The 13200-nt window shown below is 39.0% G+C and overlaps 1 protein-coding gene across 3 annotated transcripts in view; it reads right to left on the bottom strand.

Moving 5' to 3' along the window:
- PECR (peroxisomal trans-2-enoyl-CoA reductase) overlaps positions 1 to 13120 on the bottom strand; it is a 28893-nt gene extending 15773 nt beyond the window's left edge. For 2 of the 3 annotated variants that reach the window (XM_047873104.1, XM_047873103.1), the window contains exons 1-4: positions 12944 to 13120; positions 8684 to 8817; positions 7810 to 7975; positions 2088 to 2169 (exon numbers count right to left, since the gene is read on the bottom strand). In XM_047873104.1, the coding sequence (XP_047729060.1) occupies positions 2088 to 2169; positions 7810 to 7975; positions 8684 to 8817; positions 12944 to 13067 (506 nt within the window). In that variant the 5' untranslated portion in view covers positions 13068 to 13120. Of the gene's footprint in view, positions 1 to 2087; positions 2170 to 7809; positions 7976 to 8683; positions 8818 to 9370; positions 9506 to 12943 lie in introns of those variants that run through there. The other variant, XM_047873105.1, reaches the window with a different exon arrangement.
- Positions 13121 to 13200: the final 80 nt, after the last annotated feature.

Below are 13200 nucleotides of genomic sequence, written 5' to 3'. Positions count from 1 at the left end.
ATTGAGAAGATCATTTCTTGCCTATCAGAGTTGTCTGGAAGTTGTTAACACACATTTTGGGTGAGGCTCTAGGGAACATGCACACCCATATTTTGCTGGTGGGAGTGCAAACTGGAAAGAAATTTGGAAATACCTAGGAGTTTTGTTTTTCTTTTTAAGTTTTTTAAATGTTTTATTTTTGAGAGAGGGAGAGAGAATGGGGGAGGGGCAGAGAGAGGGAGACACAGAATCGAAAGCAGGCTCCAGGCTCTGAGCTGTCAGCACAGAGCCCAACTCAGGGCTTGAACCCAGGAACAGCAAGATCATGACCTAAGCTGAAGTCGGACACTTAACCGACTGAGCCACCCAGGAGCCCCTGGAATTACCTAAAAGCATTTACCTTTCACCTTCACCCAACAATCCATCTTCCAGAATGTATGGTAAACATATAACTCCACAAATATGAAACAAATATGTACAGTGTTATTCACTGCAGAATTATTTATAATAGCGAAATGTAGAAACAATATAAATTTCTATTAACTTTGAGCTAATATGTGCATTTGGAAAGAGGAATTTGAAAATAAGTCCATAAGTCCATAGTATACTAAAAAATTTAATGATAATAATGATAATTGTAATAAATATACAGATAAGGAAGGAATGGCTGTTGCAAAGAAGTCTTTTTATGAATTACCAGCTAATAAATATAGAAGCAATTATGAAATCAGAAAAATTAACATTGCCCCACCATTAACGTAATAAATGATTCAGGTAAGAATCACCAGTGGTTGCAAAAATCACGATGGAAAACAGAATATTCCCGCAATACCAAAATATCACCCTATAGATTACAGATGATGGACTAATAATAAAGGAATTCAGATCACTGTCTTACTTAGTTAAAAGGTTTTTTTCTGGGATGAGAAAGGATAGAGCATTCAACTTTGTACCTTATGCAGTTTTGTATATATATAAAAACTAGCATGCATGTTTTTATAACACTAAGACCTATTTCATAAAACATTCTATGTTGGAAAATAAAATTTTTTTCATAAAAAAAATGGAAGGAATCAGAACTTATAAAAGACATGAAGGAAATCAGCAAAACGAATTTTTTTCTAAACCAGACTTTTTACCTGCTAAACGTGTGGTCTTCAAGTAGCTTCCTGGCACATTGTTTTTCTCTTTGTTCTATGTGGATGTCCTTTTAGATTATTATGAAAGAATCTACTGAGCCAGTACAGGAAATTAGTTCATTGATGGACTTTTAAAAAAAAAATCAGTTTCCAACATAATATTTTACCAAAATCAGAATAAGAGTGAAATATGTCAAATTCCACTATGGAGTAACAATTCAGCAGTTCTGTCTAAAAATGAATAGGCATATTCACAGTATTCTAATCTAAATTAGCCTAGATTAGTTTTATTTCCACACGTTAACAAAAAAAAGATATCTCCAGAAAATGATGACAAGTTTAGCAACATCTGGATAAGGGTTACTGGATAAAATATAGAACATTCCGTTAAATTTGAATTTCAGATAAATAACAACAACAACAACAACAACAAAACTTTAGCATAAAGATGCCCCATGCAATATTTGGGACAGACTTATAATAAAAAATGTAATGGAGCATCTGTTTTTCTTTTCTTGGTAAATCTGGCAAGTCTCATATGGATGGAAATTTTTTGGAAGTACATTTTCAACATTCAAATAAAGGGAATAGCTAACTATTGAGATTGAAACTTATTAAAGGATTAAGGATCGTGATTTATGACGTTTTCTCCACCCTACTCCCCCCTATTCAGAAGACAAAACCCAAAGATATAGAAAAATATACAGGGGCGCCTGGGTGGCGCAGTCGGTTAAGCGTCCGACTTCAGCCAGGTCACGATCTCGCGGTCCGTGAGTTCGAGCCCCGCGTCGGGCTCTGGGCTGATGGCTCAGAGCCTGGAGCCTGTTTCCGATTCTGTGTCTCCCTCTCTCTCTGCCCCTCCCCCGTTCATGCTCTGTCTCTCTCTGTCCCAAAAATAAATAAACGTTGAAAAAAATTTTTTTAAATAAATAAAAAGAAAAATATACATATATGTATGTGTGTGCTTACACAAATCCTGGGAATCCATTCTTAGTAAGGACAGTGATATTGACAATAGACCCTCCATGTTCTTTCATCCACGAGCTGTAAACTGCAGGAAAAAGACCAGTGACAAACGTGTGACTCTCATCCCCTGTCCCAGCATATTGCTTTTTATTTAAAAATTTTTAATTTCCATTTCCTTTTTATAAAAAGCCTGATTGGGCAGAATGTAGGGATCACAAAATTCATCCACTTCATGTGTACAACTTCAAGACTTTTTTTTTTTTTTTCAATGTTTATTTATTTTGGGACAGAGAGAGACAGAGCATGAACGGGGGGGGGGGGGGGGGCAGAGAGAGAGGGAGACACAGAATCGGAAGCAGGCTCCAGGCTCTGAGCCATCAGCCCAGAGCCCGACGCGGGGCTCGAACTCATGGACCGCGAGATCGTGACCTGGCTGAAGTCGGACGCTTAACCGACTGCGCCACCCAGGCGCCCCCAAGACTTTTAATAAATATACAGAGTCATGGAACCACCATCACAATCCAATTTTAGAATATTTCCATTACCCCCCAAAAGTTCCTTGGTACCTTTCTGCAGTTCAAGCCATCCCCAAGCAAACCCTCATCTACTTTCTGTTTATATAAATTTGCCTTTTCTGAACATTATGTATAAAGGAAAACACACAATATGTGGTCTTTTGTGTCTGGCTTCTCTCACTTAGAATAATGTTTGTGAGCTTCATCCAGGCTGTAACATGTGTCAACAGTTAACTTTTCTTGCCAAATAGTATTCCATTGAATGGATATGCCATATTTCATTTATCCATTTACCAGCTGATGAACGTTTGGATTGTTTCCACTTTGAGGTGATTATGAATACAAACCTTTATGTGGACATATGTTTTTATTTCTCTTGGGTGGAAGTGCTGGGTCATATCATATGGTAACTGTAGGTTTAACTTTTTAAGAAACTGCCAGACTATTTTCCAGTGTCTCCACCATTTTACATTCCTACCAGAAATACATGAGGGTTCCAGTTTCTGCACACTGTTATTGTCTAACTTTCTGATTACAGCCATTCTAATGGGTATGAAAGGATATTTCACTGAGATTTTTTTTAATGCTTTTATTTATTTCTGAGAGAGACAGAGACAGAGACAGAGCAAAAGTGGAGGAGGAGCAGAAAGAGAGAGAGAGGGAGACCCAGAATCTGAAGAAGGCACCAGGCTCTGAGCTGTCAGCACAGAGCACGATGCGGGGCTGGAACCCATAAACCACGAGATCATGACCTGAGCCGAAGTAACGCACTTAACCAACGGAGCCGCCCAGGTGCCCTTCACTGAGCTTTTGACTGGCATTTCCCTAGTGACTAATGGTGTTGAGAATCTTCTGATGTACTTGTTCATCATTTATATATATTCTTTGGTGAAATATCTATTTAAATCTTTTGCACATTTTTTAATTGGTTTGTTTTCTTAACATTGAATTATAAGAATTCTTTTTACATTCTGGATACAAATTCTTTATCAGATATGTGATTTGAAATCTCTTCTCCCAGTTTATGGCTTATCTTTTCATTTTGTTAATGTTATCTTTTGAAGCACACACGTGTAATTCTTATTAAGTCCAGCTCATCAGTTTTTTCACCTTATGCATTGCCTAAGCCAGGACTCATTGCCTAAGCCAAGGTCATAAAGATTTTGTCTTTTGTTTGCTTCTAAAAGTTACAAAATTTTACTTTTTGCTTTTAGGCCCACGGTCCATTTTGCACTTTGGGTTTGCTTTCACTTATGGTGTGAAGTAAGGATCTTTTTCTTGTATGTGCATATCTGACTGTCCAAGCACCATCTGTTGAAAAGACTATCATTTCCCCAAACAAATGCCTCGGTCCCTTTGGCAAAAATCGTAAATATAACGGTTTGACCACAAATATAAGGATTTATTTCTGGACTGTCAAATCTGTCCCAGTGATCTATGCATCTATCCTTATGCTAGTACCACACTGTCTTGAAACCAAGAAGTAGAAGTCCTCCAACTTTCCTCTGTTGCAAAACCGTTATTTCTGAAACATTTCGAAAATTTCTAAAAATTTCGTTATTTCTGGCTATTCTGAGTCCTTTGCACTTCCACGTGTATTTTAGGATCCGTTTGTCAATTTCTGCAAAAATAATAGAGACTGCACTGAACCTACAGATCAACTTGGGAAAAACTACCATCTTAACAATATTGTATTTTCTAATTCACAAACATCAAATGTTTTCCCATTTATTTTCATCTTCTTTCATTTCTGGCAGCAATGTTTTGTAGTTTTTAGATACGAGTCGTATCCTTTTCTATTCTATCCTTTAACTTCATTCTTTAAGCATTTTACCTTTTTGAAGCCCCATTTGATATTTAGCCATCAAGTCCATTCATATAAATCAAGACAACGCCAGAGATGTTCCCTCAAGACTAGCTTTAACAGAAACCTAATTTTTAATGATATTTATTTATTTTTTTTAATGTTTATTTATTTATGAGGGAGAGAGAGAGAGAGGCAGAGTACAAGCGGGGAGGGCAGAGAGAGAGAGAGAGAGAGAGAGAGAGAGAAGGTGGCACAGAATATGAAGCAGGCTCCAAGCTCTGAGCTGTCAGCACAGACCCTGACACGGGGCTTGAACTTAGGAACCCCAAGATCATGATCTGAAGTTGGACACTTAACTGACTGAGCCACCCAAGTGCCCCAGAAATCTAATTTTTAGAATGTAAAGGCCAGAGAAAAATTCAAGACCCTCCTATTAAAAGTTCAGGCAAAAATAAGAGTGCCTTCCAATTACTACTTAATGCTTTCTAGTGAGTTCTGACCCATTCATAGAGTATGACAGAAAAAGCAGGTAAAGCCACTAGAAAAGAAGATATCAAATACAGTATTTTAAAATTCTAAGACAATTCCTTCATATTATTTTCACATTATTAATTTTTTTAGATTTTATTTTTAAGTACTCTCATCACCCAACATGGGGCTCGAACTCATAATCCTGAGATTAAGAGTCACGTGCTCTACCGACTGAGCCAGCTAGGTGCCCCTATTTTCACATTTTTCAAACTGGGATATGTCTTACAGTTGGTGGCTTCTTAAGATACACAAGGCACTGTTTGTACTTTCTTAGTGATATACAAAATGGTGCATTTCTGAATTGACTATATCTTTGACTCAATGAAATACAGTATTTATTTTTAGACAACATGATTGTACGTCTAAAACACCCAAAAGACTAATTAAAAAAAAAACTGGGGGCGCCTGGGTGGTGCAGTCGGTTGGGCGTCCGACTTCAGCCAGGTCACGATCTCGCGGTCCGTGAGTTCGAGCCCCGCGTCAGGCTCTGGGCTGGTGGCTCGGAGCCTGGAGCCTGTTTCCGATTCTGTGTCTCCCTCTCTCTCTGCCCCTCCCCCGTTCATGCTCTGTCTCACTCTGTCCCAAAAATAAATAAATGTTGAAAAAAAAAAATTAAAAAAAAAACAAAACTGTTAAAGCTACAAATTGCTAGATAAAGTTACAAGCTCAGCTTGAAAAAATAATTCTTCTATAAACCAACAATAATCCAGTTGAAAAATAATTGGGAAACAGCCCATTCAAAATAGCAAGAGTCATCAAAAATACTTTAGCATAACCTTAATTTAAAAAAAAATATATGAGTTCTATATGACAAAAACCACAAATCTTTGCCAAAAAATATAAAATAAGTATCTATTAATAGAAAGACATGCCATTATGATATATTCATTACTTTAGGGTAATAATTCACAGGTAGACACATTTGTCAAAGCTGATTACATTACACTTTAAATGTTCATTTAATATTTTTACCTCAATAAAGTTGTAAAATGTGAAAAAAAAAAAAAAGGAAGACATGCCATTATGGAAAGACAATATTTAAACATGGTAACTATTTTCAAATTATTGACAGATTTAACACAATTCCAATCAAATTCCCCACCAGGATTTTTGAGGAAAAAACCTGAATATAAAATTCGTCTGAAAGAATAAAAGGTCATGAATAGCCAAGAAAAAGTTTGAAAATGAAAACAAATAAAGCACTGCGTGCCATACTGAATATCTAAAAAACTTATTAAGAAAAAAAAAAGAAAGGGGAATAAGTTTATTTAAATGACCCTAACACAGACTTTCTGCTTCTGTTAGCACTCTGACATCATTTTTGTTTTTCCCCTGACACTTTTCCTGGGTATTACAGGAATATTTCTTCACGCTATTTGAGAGAATCAGACGCCAATCACAAGTGCAGCTTATTTCCCTGTGCTTCAGACCAACTGGCTATAAATCAGAAGTTCCTATGAGCTCTTCCTTGGATTTGACTAATCTGCTCTTGAACTCAGGAAACTAGTTCACTCACTAAATTACCCATTTGTTACAAAGCATATTAAGGGATATGAACCAACAGGCAGATGAAGAAATACACAGGGCAAGGTCCTGAACAAAGAAGCTTCTGTTCTGTGGACTTTGAGCCTGGCATGGTGTTACATGTTCTGATTTACCAACCCTATCCTTTGATTTTTCATTACAGAGTTGTGACTGATTAAATCTTTGGGCACTGGTCACTGATTTGACCTTCACCCCTCTCTGCTGCCCAGAAATCAGTGTTGGTTCCCTACCAACCAGCTCGTACCCCATCTTTAGGGAATTTCCCAAAGTCACCTCATTAACATACTCAGTTGTGGTTGAACAGGGCTTGTTATGAATAACAGACACTCATTTCACCCTTACGGTCCTAAAGCCATTTCAGGTACTGAAGATAAGAAGACCAAAGGTTATAACAAAAGACTCTCCCACTGTTCTTAATGCTCAGGAAATTCCAAGGGCCAATGGGAGCTATGAACCAGGAACTGGAGACAGACCAAAACATACACTCATTACAAATCACAACATCACAGTCCCCAGTGATTCTGGAACTACCGTGTTATCCCTAACTACTTACCTGAACTTTTTACATGAGGGTGAAACAAACTATCTTATTTAAGCTCCCGTTTTTTTCTATGGTCTCTACACTGGAACAGCTAGTCACAACTAATATAAAGCTTTATATTGCCGGTTAGATAAAAAGGCTGCGAATGTCTGCAAGCCTTTGACTTAGAGATATTAAGAAGATAAAGCCTAACCCATCTTGGGGTAAAGACCCTTTTGGTTGGAATTATACTTGTTCTGTGGTTTTTATCATAAAAATGTCTTGGAAAGTTTGCAAGAAAACCCTTGAGTTACTCAACTTCAGGAGTTGAGCATCACCACCTTAACACATGACTTTCAGTCCAAAGATTATGCATGCTAGCTAATTGTTAGCTGGAAAGAATGTGGACTCTATCCAGTGTTCTCCCTGAAGATTTCATAAGTTAATGAACAGGCCCTTATAACAGATTCATTTCTTTAAAACAAAGTGTGAGAGGTTTTTTGTTTTTTGTTTTAAATTTCAGGGACAACTTTGTAGCTATATCTTTGTACAGATCCATAATAATTTTCTCATGACAAATTCCTAGAAATAAAATTACAAGATCAAAGCATATCCATATATTATAAATACTGCCAAATTACTATCCAGAAAGGGAACAATTTACATCCCTGTGTTGTATGGGAGTGAACCAGGGCAGTAAATGTTGATGATATGGAGTTTCTGCACCTCTAACAATTCTCTTTCAAGATTTTCTATAATCTTTAAACAAGGACACTTTGACTTTTTTGGGTTACTGATCATACTTGCCTGCTTTGCACATGTAGAAAGTGCCCGTCAAGTTGGTTTCGATCACAGCATGCCATCCCTTTGCACTGATGTGTTCTGCAGAAGACATGAACTGGCCTCCTCCATTGTTGACCAAAAAATTGATCTTACCATAAATATCTAAGGTGGATTTGATCAAACTGTTCACCTGAAGAAAAATGTTAAGAGTAAGGTGGTTAATAACCTAACTTGCTACTTGGACCGATAGCTTGCTCTAGAGAGGAGAAGAACTTGCAGTCTGTAATGGGAAATGGTAACTCTGAGTACCATAATACCCACAGATCAGAAAACTAAATTGGTAATTCTGATGACAAGATTTAGCCAAGAGCCTGGATCACTTCTGAATACAAGCCTCCTGAATACAAGCACTTCTGAATTTGTAAGCTGTAAACCCAGAATAATGAATAGTACTAAAATAGGTTAATGTCAACATTAAGAAATGACTTAAAAGGGGTGCCTGGATGGCTCAGTTGGTAGGGCATGTGACTCTTGATCTCAGGGTTGTGAGGTCGAGCCCGATGTTGGGTGTAGAAATTAACGATTACTTATAAACAAAACTTTAAAAAGAAAAAAAAAATTTTTTTTTTTAAAGAAATGACTTAAAGGGCAAAGGGCACAAAAGGTAATCTCACTGAGACCACATCCTTTCTTTGCTTCCTGATCTTGTTTCTCTCCATCTCCTTCTCTGGACGTAATTAACTCAGTAAATCATTGGCAAAAGAATCTCTTTCATAGGCTCTGCTTTTAGTTAACCTCATCTAAGACAGTTACCATAGGAACATCTGTAGCACAGGTTTAGAAGCTACTACTATAAATTAAAATAAATGAATAAATGATATAGACATATTTGTATTACCTCCTCTTCTTTGCGAATGTTGCATTTTATGGGAGTGACCTGAGCCTGGTTGGTGTGGGGCAGGCTGGCTTTCAGTTCTTTTGCAGCCGATTTTAATCGATCAAAGTTACGAGATGCAATGACCACATTACACTCTGAAAAGAAAACAGAGAACAAGTAAATATGCTTTCACTGGTAGTCTAAATTTTTTTTTAACTTTTTTTCAATGTTTATTTATTTTTGAGAGAGAGAGAGATAGAGCATGAGTGGGGGAGGAGCAGAGAGAGAGGGAGACACCGAATCAGAAGCAGGCTCCAGGCTCTGAGCTGTCAGCACGGAGCCCGACGCGGGGCTCGAACCCACGAACCATGAGATCATGACCTGAGGTGAAGTCAGACACTTAACCGACTGACCCACTCAAGTGCCCCATTGATCGTCTAAATTTAAAAAAAAAATATATACTAATGTTTAGGAAAAATTTCACGTGTTCCCATAAAAAAGATTTAAAAATAAAAGATGAGTCGGGACTTCTGCTTCTGGTTATGACGGAGCATCAATAACCAAGTTTACCCTCCAGACTGAAACAACTGAAGAACTAGACAAAGTATATACAACCATGGTTTTCAGGCACAGTACACGGGTACCATTACACGGCGATCTCGGAGAGTGGAAACAAACACTGTGAATCGTATGATCATTCCAGCTTACCGCCTGGAGACAGTGTCCAAGGTGCAGCACAGGGAGGAGGAGGAAACCATTCAGAGCCCAGGAAGAGACGAAGATGGGAGTCCCAGAGGCCAAAACTAGGTTACATAGGGCAGAGAGAGAAGATAAGTCACAGAGCAATAACTCCAGAGATCTGCAGAGTTCCCTCAAATATTCAGCTGAGCACTGAACAGTGCATTGAGTGAAAAAAACTATCTGAGGCTGGGGAAAGAACCAGCCCAAAGGAGCAGAAACAACAGACCCTGACATTCACACAGCACTGAGAATAGTGTTCCCACCAGGCAAAACCTTTCAAGGGCCAATGGGAAAAATACGCAGAAGAGTATGGCCTCAGTAGTGAAGCAAAATTAGCCCTAGGTTAAAGGCCATTCAGGTCAACACTTAACATACAACAAGCCTCTCCTAAGATATCAAACTGTTTCCAAGTAACTTAAGTGCATCTTAAAACAAAACTCAAGAATATACAAATAACCATCATTGAACAAGGTAAAATTCAAATGTCTGTCATCCAGCAAAAATTTTTCCAGTCATGCAAAGAAGCAGATAAATAGAACCCATAACGAGGAGAAAAGTCAATTAATAAAAACAGAACCAGAAATGGCACTGACGACAAAATTAAACAAATTCGTGATAAACAGAAAAATATTAAAAGCAGTCAGAGAAAAAGAACAGAACAAAAAGACAAGGAAGACTGAAGACTTCTTTTTCAGAAATATTGCAAGCCAGAAGACAGTGGAAATGGCTCGAAAGTACTGGGGAGGGGCAGAGGGGGGGCATTTGGGAACCCAGAAATCTTGACCCAGTGAAAACAGTTTTCAGAAATGATGACAACATGAGGACCTGTTCACACATATAACAGCTGGAAGAGTTCATTAAAGCAGACCTGTATTACTTAAAAGAGTAAAGGAGGGGCGCCTGGGTGGCGCAGTCGGTTAAGCGTCCGACTTCAGCCAGGTCACGATCTCGCAGTCCGTGAGTTCGAGCCCCGCGTCGGGCTCTGGGCTGATGGCTCAGAGCCTGGAGCCTGTTTCCGATTCTGTGTCTCCCTCTCTCTCTGCCCCTCCCCCGTTCATGCTCTGTCTCTCTCTGTCCCAAAAATAAATAAACGTTGAAAAAAAAAAATTTAAAAAAAAAAGAGTAAAGGAAGTCTTTCAGATGGAAGGACAATGATACAGATGGAAATCTAAATTACCAGAAACGCCAATTATGTGAGTAAATACAAAGACTTTTCTTCTTTCTATTCAAGTCTCTTTACTTTTTTTAATTTTTTTAATGTTTATTTATTTATTTTGATGGGGCGGAGAGAGAGAGTATCCCAAGCAGGCTTTGCCCTGTGAGTGCAGGGCCTGATGAAGGGCTTGGATCCCATGAATCGTGAGCTCATGACCTGAGCTGAAATCAAGAGCCAGACGCTTAACTGACTCAGCCACCCAGGCACCCCTATTCAAATCTCTTTAAAAGGTGGAGATTGTTTAGAGTAAAAATGGTAACAATGCACTGTAGGATTTATAACCTATGTAAAAATAAATGTGTGGGAACAACAGTGTGATGGCCAAAAAAGGTGAAATAGCAGTACAGGCAGTCCTTTTGCTCAGCTCTAACATGCACGAATTTCAATTGTGTAAGCTTAGTTGAACAACATAAATCCCTCAGCAACATGGTTCAAACTTCAGTTACCATGACATATTAACGGTGAGTAATTGTATAAAATACAAGCTGTTCTGTCCACAAATCACCATTGAATAACAGATGCGCATCATGATCAGTGACTAATCATGTCACTTCTTTCAATGTCTGGCCATGATTGGGCACCATGCATGCTTTCTTCAATTCACACACAGACAGCAAAGAAATACAGTCATGTTGTGTCCGGGTCTCCCAGTGATAAGCCTATGATTCAAAGAGGGCTGGTCCAAAAAGATGAAAATACAACAAAGAAATAAAAATTGGTAACACTGGAAGTGAAATTAGAATTGAATGGAAAGGGAGTTAATAAGAGGAATAGTCGTTCAGGGGCATACTGACACTGCCATCAGTGTTTTCCTGAAGTACAAATTCTAAGCTATGACATACTGGAATATCTACTCACCTTACTGAGTGAAAATGAACCTTAGCGTCCACTGTCGCCTGATGTCTTAGCTCCTCCTAAAGAGACTGCTTCCCTTTTTTCATAGACAAATGTATAAATATATCAGAAATACTGGCCAAGGCAGCCTCAGAGCACATAGAGCAAGAAGCCTTGCCAACTCTGGACTTCTCAGAGGTACACAGTAGATTTTAATTAAACTATACTGATAATTACAACTATATTGATAACTCTCCTCTCTCTCCCTCAGCAAGCCGAGGCTGGTAGTCCCTTCTACATGCTACTATACCCCTGTCCTCACCCTAACACAGTATTTAAGCCCATGTTACATTGTAATGACCTGTTCTTAAGAGTCTCCCCCACACGCTGGCTGTCACCCCCAGAGGATAGGGACCTGTTGTTACCATAATCGTTACACTAGCACAAAGTCCACATTCAATATACACATGTGGAATAAATGGAGTTTATAAAGGTAAACAGTAAGAAGGGTCTCCACGTGACCACAATTATTTTAGTTGTATGGGATGAGCGAGCTTCTGCATATCAAAAGAAGGCACTTAAAGAAAACTATTTTTCAAGTTCACGTTGTAATTTAGTAATCTCCAATAGAGACAACTTTTGGAAATTCTGATGGGCATTCTGAAAGCTTTACAAAGCAAACACTGAAAAGATTCACCATGGGTTCCTGGTAAAACAAGACTAACTTTAAAACAGAATTAAATTTATCAAAATGGATGTGTAACTTTCAGCACAGCATCAATTATACTGTTAGGAGAACTCTTGTTTCCTTTTAGCTTGTTACCAGGTAGGCTCTATTCCCAGGAGGGAAAATAAAAATTTGAAATAAAAATTTGGCATATTCTTTTCATATGACTTTAAACTTTATTTACATGGTTTTTTCATTCAATGAGGATTTACATCTTCGTATAAGTAAACTTGTCCATTTTCCCCTTTGTGGTTTCTTACTTGTTTATGTGCTTACAAAATCCTCCCTTTCCCCAAGTTCGGGTAAATATTATAACAACTGTGTCCAGATTATATACGATGGGAGTCTCTTGGATGTTAAAACCTTTAACAGTTAAGTGAAGTGAAATGAAGTTTTCCCGTGTTTCTTCATTAGGTAATACATAAAATGGATTAATTTTAAGCACACATCTACAAATACTTCCACAGCATGTTCACAAAGGTGTCCTTATTCCCCACTTCGGGCAATGTATCTTTGATTCTAACTGTTCCCTTTAGCTTACAAACAATGGTTTCATTACTCAACGTTTCCCCACAATTTCTTAGGAAGGACTCTCTTCTTCCCCTCCCCCGCCGCCGCTCTGGTTTCAAGTTCACCCACGTCTCCAGCTTCTTTGTTTAGCAAGTCCAGGTCTCCGAGCGGTGCCTAGTAGCTCCAGGCACCCCGACCCCAGGTTATGCCAGGGTATCTCTGCGTTGTCTGGCCCAGGGGCTTGCTCACGTACCCAGGTTCAGGAGCTCGGTGGCGATGGCTTTTCCGATACCCGTGGCCCCGCCGGTGACGATTGCCAATCGGTCCTTCAGCAAGCCGGCCGCCAAGCAGCTCTTGCCCCTTCCCGAAAGGCCCATCTGCACGGCGCGTCCGAGTCCCAGGAGCACTAAGGTCCCTCAGCCTGGGAGGTAAGCGGGGCCTTTAGTTACTGGTCAGCCCTGGCCCCGCCCCCGTGGCCCCGCCCCGTGGCCCCGCCCCGTGGCCCCACCC

The sequence above is a fragment of the Prionailurus viverrinus genome, chromosome C1 (genome assembly GCF_022837055.1).
Source record: "Prionailurus viverrinus isolate Anna chromosome C1, UM_Priviv_1.0, whole genome shotgun sequence".
NCBI lineage: Eukaryota > Metazoa > Chordata > Mammalia > Carnivora > Felidae > Prionailurus > Prionailurus viverrinus.
The sequence above is the reverse complement of the archived record's forward strand: the minus strand, read 5'-3'. Positions and strand labels throughout refer to the sequence as shown.